Source organism: Megascapheus bottae, chromosome 18, assembly GCF_031878675.1.
Source record: "Megascapheus bottae isolate mThoBot1 chromosome 18, mThoBot2.hap1, whole genome shotgun sequence".
Lineage (NCBI taxonomy): Eukaryota > Metazoa > Chordata > Mammalia > Rodentia > Geomyidae > Megascapheus > Megascapheus bottae.
Window position 1 is genome coordinate 10,301,867 of NC_143526.1, and position 12,059 is coordinate 10,313,925.

Sequence of the window (12,059 nt, forward strand, 5' to 3'; positions counted from 1 at the left end):
CCCCAAGGTGAAGAAAAGAGAAAAAAAAATAGAATGTAGCACCTAAAGGCAAGATTTTGCCTTATCCAACTCTATGCTCCCAGCATTTATGCCTGGTAAACAATAACTACTTAATGAATGCTGACATTTTCAAAGCTATGACCATGCTGGTTTGTGTCAACTGTCCTCTGTCACTGCTCCAAATCCTTATTCAATTTATATGGCACTTCTGAATTAACTCAGTCTTATTCTTGGTACGACCATCATATCAAAACACCTGGTTTTAATACTGAAACAATTTGTCTTCTCTATGAGACAGTAATCTTCTAAAGGCTAGAATATGTTCTACTGCCTAACTCTCTAGATGCAAGTTTTCAATAAATAACAATTGGGGAAGAAAGGAATACAGTTTCTTTATTATCCTTCACACATGCCTTAGCAGGCTCAGCAAATACTTTTTACATTCTCATTTTCTAAATTAAAAGATTAATAAGGATGGAGACTCAACTAAAACTAATAGTCTTTTCATTATCTCAGGTGTCTCTCTTACCTCAAATATCATTATTCTACTATTATGAAAAACAAAAATAACTATATATAGTCAAATAATATGATAATGGCCGAAAAGGCTAATAATTCCTACAGTCTTTCTTTGTAAATCCATTTTTTGTAAATGCCACTTGAAATATGGCAAATTAATTCTGAATTACTTTAACATACATAACAAAAATGTTTTAGCTTTAGCAAAATACCATCATATTTTTAGGAGAAAATAATTATTTACTCTCTTTCAGGTTCTGAAACACCTAAGTGTACTTTCTGAGCTACATTGACCATTTCTTTGAAGAAATCATACACCTTGTTCCTAGTTGGTTGTGTTATTTAAAAAACACCTATAAGCTACAAAGACCAAAAGACTTTCAAAAATAGATAAGAAACTGAGACTTACCCGCAATTCACTTAATGAGGTGTCTGGGTCTATTAAGCTGCTGGTGTCCCCACTTCCTCGTCTGGATGAATTTCCACTTAGAGGGGTTGTTGCTGAGGCAGAATTCCGAGATGAGGGCTAGAAGAAATATGACACTTGTGAGATTTTGTTTCATTAAACATTCCTGTTATGAAACTAAAAATAGGGCAGGTTGTTAGGACCAGATGTAAACTTCAGATATATAGACTAATCAATAGTGTGGTCATGAAGCTACCAAGTAGAATTGATAGACATTTTAGATTGGTTTGGTGGCTGGAAGCATTCAGAGAAGTGCCCATGCCATGGAGCGTAATTTCATTAACTCAAACATTTTATTAGAAACTAGAATTCAAAATATCCAAGAAGTAAAGTTTCTGTGGGAGTTTTTTTTCTAAGTTTCTCTATTGCTATTTCAAACAGTACTCCAGTGAGCATGTCAAATTAGCCTACAAAAGTTTTAGAACTTTTAAAACTGGTATGTTAATCAATGTCCCTAGTTTTTAAAAATTCCTAAGTTCTTTTTTTTAATCCTTTTTTGATAAAGATAGAGATTCTGTTTAAAGGTAAGAGCAACAACTTTGCGTATCACTGCAAATTTAGACAACTCATCACAAAATCATGCTGTCAATAGACAGCAGAGATCTATGCCATATAAACTACTGCTACCTCAGAGCGATTGGAATGTGGTTAACCCAAACTGAGATTTAAGAAATACAAAACAAAAGATTCCAAAAGCTTAGTGTGAAAAAAAGAACAATTTAAAAATCTCGATAATTTTTCACATTGGTTATATGTTGAAATACTTTGGATATCTGGGTAAAATACTATTTAAATTAGGCTTAATTTTTAGTGTTGCTACCCCAAAATTTAAACTTGCATGTTTACAGTGTTGAATTGTATTATATTTCAAGTGGACAAAGTTGCTCTAAGGCCAGGAATGTGGCCTAGTGGTAAAGTGCTTGCCTAACATGCAAAAAGCCTTGGGTTTGATTCCACAGTATCACATACACCGAAAAAGCCAGAAGTGGTGCTGTGGCTCAAATGTTAGAGCACTAACCTTGAGAAAGCTCAAGGACAATGCCCAGGCTTTGAATTTAAGCCCCACGACTAGGTTAAAAAAAAAAAAAAGTTACTCTTTCTAGAATATCAAGTAAAATTAATTCTGACAAATCATTTTCCTGATTTTCTAAGGCTTTTAGAAAAAAAATGAACTTTATCATAAAAGCAATCCCTAACCAAAGGCTGAGCAGTATAACACCTGCCTGGCAAGCTCAAGGCTCTGGGTTCAAACTGGAGTACTGCCAATAAAATGAAAATAAAAATAAAGCCACTCCTAGGAGATATTTGATCTCAAGAAATAATTTATCTATAAAAGGAAAAGAAAACACCTGCGTTTGGCATCACCATTTCCTACATACTTCATTTTCAATGTCTTATAGCTTCTTAAGATCAACTTCTAGAGGAATGAAAATGAAAGGAAAAAACAACCGAAAGCTTAAAAAGTGGCATTCAGTGAAAGAAAATGCAATCACTTCTCTTCCCAGGGCCTCATGTGATTTAACTTCAGAGGAATTTTGAGGGGTCAAGGACAGGAAATAGATGAAGCTCAATCAGATCACTGCAGTAGACTAAAGAATGAATAAAACGTAAGTACAACTGACCTTAGGAACTTCATTTCCTTAGGAATTTATATACTTACCCTAGTGTAATTTTCAGCATACTGTTTGTCAGATTTTTCATCCAACTAAAAAGGAATAGAGATTTAAAAAACATTAACTAAAATATTTATTAGCATGCTATTTTTTAAGGGTGCAAAAAGTAATCTCACTGAGTTCTCCAAGTTCAATGATGTTTGAAACCTAAAAGTAAAAGTAAAACTGAAATAAAAGGACACAAAGAGAAAATGTCAAGAGTTTTTATCCTAAGGAAGATAAGCAGTAAGTACTTTCAGATTTCTATTTCATGGTTTTAATATACATTAAGGAATATAATACATAAACTTCAGTTTCAACACTGAAAATGTCAATACAAAAAGCATGTACATATCAAAGGAAAAAAAATCTAATAAAAATAAAGTAAGGGCCGGGAGTTTGGCCTAGTGGTAGAGTGCTTGCCTAGCATGCATGAAGACCCAGGTTCTATTCCTCAGTACCACATATATAGAAAAGCCAGGAATGGTGCTGTGGTTCAAGTGGCAGAGCACTATTCCTGAGGAAAAAGATCAAGGACAGTGCTCAAGCCATGAGTTCAAGCTCCAGGACAGGTTTAAAAAAAAACCTTTAAAAGCCAAAAAAAATATATTTTAACATTAGGACATAAAACACATCAATAAAACTAGTTAGTACTTTTGTAGTCATGTACTATAGTACATGACATAAGTCATTTCCCCCTCACATCATTAAAGGATTTTTGTTTTTTGCTAAGATGTGTATACACAACACATACACACACACAGTGCCCCCATCAAAAACAACAAAAAAATGCAAACAACACATAAAGGATATGAGAAATAGGCCTCTTTCCCCACCATGCCCTACTATATCCTCCAATCACCCAACCCAACCAACTCCAAAGTCTTTAAAATACCCTGACACTAGTCTCAATGATTTAAGAAAATGTATCAGTTTTGATACTATCATGTATTATTCCTTTACAATATGGTATTTATTCATTTGTTTATTGTCTGGCTTAATATAAGCCCTATGTGTACAGTTTTCTTTTCTGTATTCCTAGTGCTAAATATAGCACACTTAGCATATAGTAGGACTAAAAACTATTAGATAAATAAAAAAAATAAATGAGACAACTAATTTAAATAGCTTCATAGTAACCTGATTATCTTGACGTGCTATAGTTAATTTATCGCCCTCTCCCCACCCCCACCCCCCAGGTAGTTTATCAAGAAGGGATAGCCTATATTAAAGATCTGGTCCAAAATTCTGACTTTATAGATAAGGGGAAAGCTCCAGAGTAAAAGGATTTTGCTGAATGTTGAACAATTACTAAATGCCACAGAGGAATCCAAACATCAGTTTTATGAACTCCAGTATTAATATTATTTACTTGTAAAAACTATCTCAACAGTTACAAAGAAATTTACCTATTTATACAGGCTCCAATTACTAGTCTAGCTTTCCCAACCCAATCTAGAGAAGAGATGAAGAAATCTTCAGTTAATAGTTAAGTCATTATTTCTGGCTCTAATCTAATCCTAACTTGCCTGTATTTGAAACTTTGTGCAGCTCTTTTTTACTACCTATACTCATCATGCAGATAATCTTTTTAAAACAGCTTTTAAGGACCATATCAGTAATATAAATACTAATTTTAGATCTTAACTCTGTTTTGCTCTCTTGCTATACCCTTCCACAAATGCTTTACAACAACCAACCAAAAATGTGTTTTCAATATTACTGTCATAAAAGGTAATAATTTTCCATCAAATCTCTACTAGCAAAATGCATTACCGATATGTAATTTGCTATACTTTACAATAAAAGAAATAGTCTATCTTAATGAACTGCTTTATTTTCCTCATAATATTTTTTGCCAATGAGTTAAAGAGTAAAGGAATGCCCTTTACATGACTTATAACAATTAAAAATAAATTTAAAAATCAAAAAAGCAAGAAGTACTCAAAGTTAAAATACTCTTCTATTTAAAATATTTCCTCATACCTGATTCTTATAAAAGTTACCTTCAAACTCACCCACTTACTAGTAGACCATCACCGTGGAATAATCTTTTACATTTCAAAGGTTACACCAGTGAAATCAGACATCACAATGTTGATTCTATCTTATTTCACTATATTTTGACACAGCCCAATTGTCGCAACTCAAACTGATCATGCGCCAAACCTCGGGACTGTTAAGACAGCAAAAAAAAAAAAAAAAAAGCCTACAGCAGCCATGCCGCAGTACAGTTATTTTGGTTGCAGTGACTTAGCCAGAGACTCCTCTTCAGTTGTCATTCCTAAATAGCTTTGTCAAATAAAATACTATATTGTAAAAGGTCCAAAGAATTCAAGAGGTTGACATAGATGAATTAAGGCAACAAACTAATGTCCGCGATGACTGAAGTTTGTGTGACTATAGATAAGCTTATTAAATAAAATTCAAGGGCTAAGAGTATAGCCTAGTATTAGAGTGCTTACCTACCAAGCACAAAGCCCTGGGTTTGCTTCCTTGGTATCAGATATACAAAGAAAGCCAGAAGTAGCGACTGACAAAAAAAATAAAATAAAATTCAACTATGTTTATAATATAAAAGTATAGTACTTTCATATACTAAATAAAGCATTTATGGTATAATACAATACTAAATGGAATATTTATAGCATAGTCTCTTCAAGGTAGTCATTAAATCCTATTCTAACAATTACCTAATATCTAATTTATATATACATGGAAATATATATACACATATATGTATATATATGTATACACACACATATGAAATGCTTGGGACCAGAAGAATTTCAGATTTCAGATATATTAAGACTTAAAGATCCTATCATATACATAATAACATGATGTGGGATTCAAGTTTAAACATGAAATTTATCTATGTTTCATATATACTTATACTAAAGATTAATTTTTTTTTTTTTGCCAGTCGTGGGGCTTGAACTCAGGGCCTGAGCACTGTCCTTGGGCTTTTCTCAAGATTAGAGCTCTACCACTTGAGCCACAGCACCACTTCCGGCTTTTTCTAGGTATGTCGCACCGAGGAATCGAACCTGAGTCTTCATGCATGCTAAGCAAGCACTCTACCACTTTCTCAGCCCCTAAAGGTCAATTTTCTATGTTACATTTTAGTGTGTCTAAGTTCTTATTGGAACTTATCACATGACAACTGTTAAGGGATTTTTCCACTCTAAGATCCTGACAGAGCTCTAATTTTTCAGATTTTACATCATGTCAGGTTTTGGAATTTTTGACTAAGGATGTTCAATCAGTGATGGTTTGGCAATGCTATTCAAAAACTATTTTTAAAAAAATAGAAAATCTGATTCCCTAGTCACAGAAGGATGAGAATAATCAATTTTAATAATTTCCTAAAGAAAATTTTCTAATTTTAGAATTGTCAGCTAGGTGCTGGTGGTTCAAGGCTGTAATTTTGGCTATCAGGACTATCGACAAATACTTGGTTCACAATCTGGTAGAGAAAACAAATCCTCTAATTTTTAGGATAGTCAGCTTAGTATTGGGGGTTCAGGCCTGTGAATCTAGCTTCTCACAAGGCTTTGAACCTGATCCTCAGATCTCAGCCTCCTGTATAGCTAGGATTACAGGCATGAGCCACTGCGCCCGGCAAATTCACTGTATTTTAAAATCAGAATGTTTTACAGAAAAATACAGATTTCCTGGAACTGGGACTTTGGCCTAGTGGTATAGTGCTTACCTAGCATGCAACAAGACCCAGGTTCGATTCCGCGGTACCACAAACATAGAGAAAGGTAGAAGTGGTACTGTGGCTCAAGTGGTGGGGCTGTAGCCTTGAGAAAGCCCAAGAACAGTGCTCTGGCCCTGATAAGCCCAGGAGTGGCAAAAGATAGATAGACAGAGTGATTGATTTTCAACATATAGTTAAAAGATGGAGAGAAATGCCTTTTCACTTTATAATAACAACAAATTTTTTTAAGATGGAGAGGAATAGTCTACCAATATTTTTTGTACCAGTCCAGGGGGCTTGAGCTCAGGGCCTGAGAGCTGTCCCTTAACTTTTCTGCTCAAGGCTGGCATTCTACCACTTGAGCTATAGTTCCACTTCCAGCTTTTTAATGGCTAACTGGAGATAAGTCTCTCAAAAACTTTCCTGCCTAGGCTGGCATTGAACCATGATCTTTAGATCTCATCCTCCTAAGTAACTAGGGATTATAGGTGTGAGTTACCAGGGGCTGGGTCAATTCTCCTTTTAATTTGTCTATAGTGAGCTTTTTTTTGGGGGGGGGGTGCTGAGACTAGGACTTAAACTCAGCATGTGATGGTTTCACTCATTACCTGGCAACTTTACCACCTGAGCCATGCCTCCAATCACAAGAAATACTTTTTATTAAAAATTTGCTTAAAAGGGCCTACAGAGGATAGCAGTTCACTGACAACCCTGGTAGAAAATTCTGTGAGACTTTTAATCTCCAATAAACTACTTGGAAAAAAAAACAAGTGGCACTGTGGCTCAAGTGATGAGTGCTAGCCTTGAGAACAAGAATCTCTGGGACAATGCCCAGGCCCTGAGTTCAAGCCCAAGGACCAGCACATACAAAAAATGTGACTGGAGCCCTGGAGGGACAGATGTTCAAGAAGACTGGAAAACCGATCCTGCTCAGTGAGCAGAATCTAGCAAACCACTCTCATTCCCAAGGCAATCAGGGCTGCAATGGTAGCCTGATGGACTTTGCCTTCCAGTATGTCAAGGACAATGGAGGTTTGGAGTCAGAGAAATCGTATCCATATGAAGCCCAGGATGGAAAGTGTAAGTATGCTGACTATGCTGTGGCAAATGACACTGGATTTGTGGACATCCCTCAGAGGAAGAAAGCCCTGTTGAAGGCAGTGGCCTCTGTGGGGCCCATTTCTGCTGCTCTGGTTGCAAGCCATAAAATTTATGGTTGCAAGCCGTAAAATTTAGCTCAGTATATAAAGAAAGGGCCTACAAAACATTTCAAGAGACAAAATGAAAGATATTAAATGTACACTTATACAGCCACTTAAAATACAAAAGTCAGTAAGTATCATACAGGCTATAGATTTATGTAGCCCTGTCCTACAAAATCTTTTACTTACACTGAAGGGTTATGTTTACTTAGTAGAGACAAGAGGAAACTAAAAGAACTGTCGACATTTTCATTTCTGTGTAACTTAATTTCCAAGAAATAACTCTAAATAGAACATTTATTAATTCAGACGTCATAGACTGGATTTATAGAGAGTATATACAGAACAAATATGTGTATTTATATAATACAAAACATTTTATAATATATGATATATGATGGGTATATATAGAATAAGTTCAATCATCTATATCCATGGTAGGGTAAGTAAGATAATCAAGCAGGAAATATTTCAAAAACTAAATGACCAGAGAATCAGTCTTCTAATTTAATAAGTAAACAGAGCCCCTAAGTCAATCCATGACAAGATATAAGATTTAAAAACCAACTTTACTAGGGAGTAAATTCAGTGCCTGAATTTTAACAGCTATTATATTAGTTATTAGCAACAAGCCTAAGACAATAATCACTCCATGCAATGGACTCACTCTGGTCAAGTCTGGGATACTGGAATCATCCACCTCAGAGACAACACTCCCCCTACGATTCGAACGACTAAAATAGTCAGCAGTAGAAACCTTTCAGTCAAAAAAAAGCATAATACTTTAATAGAAGACAGAAGAAAAGAACATTGGCCCAGATAATTTTTTAATTTCATATATGATAAAAGTATTATGAAACAAAAGTTTAAAAAGAAAAAAAGGTTCTTGTTATATAAACTATAACTGTACACAATAGAGAGTTCATTTACTGGCTAAAGGCAAGCAAATCTCACACATTTAAGATATTCTAAATCCTCAACTGGCAGTTTCTAAGATTGTAGCTACCTAACACCTCTACTATAATTCATGAAAGTTTATTCATTATACTAGCAATTCTAATGATCGCTCTTTTCCACCAATCCTTTTTCATATTCCTCAAGACAGGGATATATATATATATAACAAAAACAAAGGAAAGAAAACACTCGTCTCTTTTTGGCTCCCCCAACTTGCTAGCTATTTCCTGACTCAGATCTAAACATTGCTCTGGGAGGCTCTTTCTTTAGACCTCCCCCCTCCTCACCAACAACAACCAAACAACCAAATAAATATAATAACAACAACAACAACAAAAAAAAAAACAGCTAGCTTCCACTTCAGGGAGCAGTTCAGTGGTTACTATCCCTGATCACTCCACACAATGGGACACATGCATGCACACACGCACGCAAACTTATATCATCACCTGGTTTTTAATCTTCACAGACTCTGAGATTTCTTTTTGCTCCACAAAGTCAAGTTTGCTCTCTGGTATAACACATTATTCCTAACATTCAGTGCCTCAAAGTACTAAACACACAGTATCTAGACAATTAGTAAGTAAATTTATCTCATTAACCAGATATTCTTTATATCAGTTGACCACCTAGAAAAGGTGATTCTGAAACCCATAAGTAGAGACAAAGTAGACTTATCAAGTTTTGTTAATGTCTAATAAAATTAAGCAACCTTTTTTTAATTTACAATAATACTATAACTTAGATTTCTACATATTAATATATATTAGGGGCCTAATGGGTCAGAACTTTTATAGGTATTTTCTATACAGTATTCATTGAATCCATATATCAGGCCTACCTATAAACTAGATAGCTACCTATAAATTAGAACCATGGAGATGTTACAACTTAGATAGCTATCTATAAATTAGATACCACTGAGATGTTAACAAAAGAATAAACCATAGGCCACAGACATGGATGCAAAACAAGCATCAATTCACTTTTCTAAAGTGCTTTTAGTTATGGCTTGTTCTCTTTCAGCAGTGTGAACACCAATTGGTTGACTGAGAGACCACAACCGATAGTTGAAATTTGCCTAAAAAAATCCCATATAAACATTTGGTGTTCCATTTCTCTTTACAGTCTTCCTAGTAACAAGAACTGTATTAACACCTTTTTCTGAATGTAATTAACCACCTCACAGAAAGAATGCTTTTGTCTAGCTCCAAGCTGATACATGTAAACTCTACAATGTAAGTTTCAAATCAGTTTCTTAAATATAAAAGATGTCACCAAGTCAAATGTGAAAGTTCCAGCTTCATAAAAGCATAAGATGGGGCATCTATAATTATTAATTGGATAAATCAACTAGATTTTTCAATTTTGCCCTCAGTAACTTAAAATCCACTCATCTTAACAAATATTGACTAGATACTATACATAGAAATATCTGGAAAGGTGATTTGCAATCCATAATTATGAATTAATAATGAAATATTGTATTTGCTTGAGATACATACCAAAATGCATGTACTTAGTGAAATGCATGTATTTAGTGAAATACATACCAAAATGCAGGTGTGTAACAGCAATGGAGAATAAAAAGTCAAATAAATGACTTATGAGACATCTACAAGAATATGACTCATAGTTTCAATATCACATTATGAAGCAAAATATTCATATAAATAAATTTCAGGAAAATAATCATCTTATCAAATACAAATTTTACTTTCCAGTAGATTTCATTTTTGTCACGCTAAAAGTCGTTAATTTGTTTACATGCAAACTACGCTCACCACACTCTCCCTTCGCCCATGACTGGCACGATCAGAAGACACAATGCTTTCGGTGTCATCATCGATAAACTATAGATATCAAATGCAGATAACAAAAATGATTCAATTTCACTTTAGGTCTTATCTGACTACAAGCACATAAAACAAACACTATATAAACATTATAATTGGCCCAATGTTCTATATGAAAAAGTTACTATAAGGTATAATATTAAGTATCAAAAGGCATTTCTAAAATACACAAAGTATAAAGTAGATCTGTGGGGGATTTTTTTGTTTTTATTTTTTGCCAGTTCTGAGACTTGGACTCAGGGCCTGAGCACTGTCCTTGGGCATTCCTCAAGGCTAGCACTGTACCACTTAAGCCACAGTACCATTTCTGGCTTTTTTCTGTGTATGTGGTACCGAAGAATCGAACCCAGGTCTTCATGTGTGCAAGGCAAGCACTCTACCACTAGGCCAAACTCCCAGCCCTAGATCTGTATTTTTTATGTAAATTAAACCCAAGGGATGAGCATGAATAAACTAATTAAAATTGGTTATGGAGGCTGTGCTTTTCAAATCTCCCTATCTTTGGAATCCCATTAAGAGTCAATAAAAACACTCAATGCTTTATTTGGGGAAATATTTTTCTTCAAAAAATTCAAATAGTTTGAATTAAAGATCGAATTTCCTACCAGTAAAGACACTGAAGTGATGATCTGTATTTCCCTTTATTCATTCCTATGCAGCTAGTGGAAATGTTTCTAGCATCACCCTACACTGAGCAGACTTCTTTCTAGAAGTCTGAGATGAGACTCATCTTTGGTAGGTGCAGTTTATCTCCATTCTGACATCACTAAGACACCATTCTGGCATCACTAAGACATTAACTCCAAAACCAATTTGCAAATGAAATAGGATCTAGCCAATTCATAAGAACAAGGAACTATACTTGACTGAATGAATACTATTAGGAGTGATCACATACTCCAGTAATCCACCTAAATGGAAGGCAGAGGTAGGAGGGTTTCAGCCTAAGGCCAGCACAGGCAACGAGCACAAAAACACCCTAATTGAAAATAAAAGCAAAAAAACAAACAAAAAACAAAAACAAAAGAAAGCAAAAAATAAAAATAAAAAAACAACCAACCAACCAACCAAACAAACCCTGAGGGTGTGGCTGAAGAGATCCTGCCTAGCAAGAATAAGGCCCTGAATTTAATTACCACTAGTAACTGGCCCACCAAAGATATATATGTATGTGTGTGCATGGGTATGGGTGTGTGCGTGTACACACATATAATAAAATTTAGTTTCCAGAGCACCACTATACTAAGTAGGCTAAGAATGTTACCAGGCCAAAATTGCCTCGATAAATTTTATTATACAATGGGTTAAAGTAAACTCTCTCCTTATGGGAAAAACCTTTATATCCTCAATACTCTGTCAGTTTTTCTCCTTAAGTATTGGGAGTGGCTGGCATTTGTTTAATTGCCAGTTGGGAATGGCAGCACTAAACATATATAAATGTAGGAGTCCAAATAGATTATTCTTCTCCTAATCAATCTTTTATTGATGATTAAAAAGTGCTTTGTGGCATCAATTTTCACATTATAAAAGACAGCAACTAGTTCTCAAAGTCATCATGTGCCACTGGGCATGTAAATTAGAACAATCTTGGTGGGCAAAAAGGTACTATTATACTCTAATTAAAATGGGGCCAGGAGTTTGGCCTAGTGGTTAAAGTGCTTGCCTAGCATGCATGAAGACCCGGGTTCGATTCCTCGGTAC

At 34.9% G+C, this 12,059-nt stretch overlaps 1 protein-coding gene across 9 annotated transcripts in view; it reads right to left on the reverse strand.

Moving 5' to 3' along the window:
• Lrrfip2 (LRR binding FLII interacting protein 2) overlaps positions 1–12,059 on the reverse strand; it is a 156,660-nt gene that overhangs the window by 39,811 nt on the left and 104,790 nt on the right. For 8 of the 9 annotated variants that reach the window (XM_090351887.1, XM_090351886.1, XM_090351889.1 and 5 more), the window contains exons 5-6: positions 2,646–2,690; positions 929–1,045 (exon numbers count right to left, since the gene is read on the reverse strand). In XM_090351887.1, the coding sequence (XP_090208013.1) occupies positions 929–1,045; positions 2,646–2,690 (162 nt within the window). Of the gene's footprint in view, positions 1–928; positions 1,046–2,645; positions 2,691–8,212; positions 8,303–10,286; positions 10,356–12,059 lie in introns of all 9 variants that reach the window. The other variant, XM_090351894.1, reaches the window with a different exon arrangement.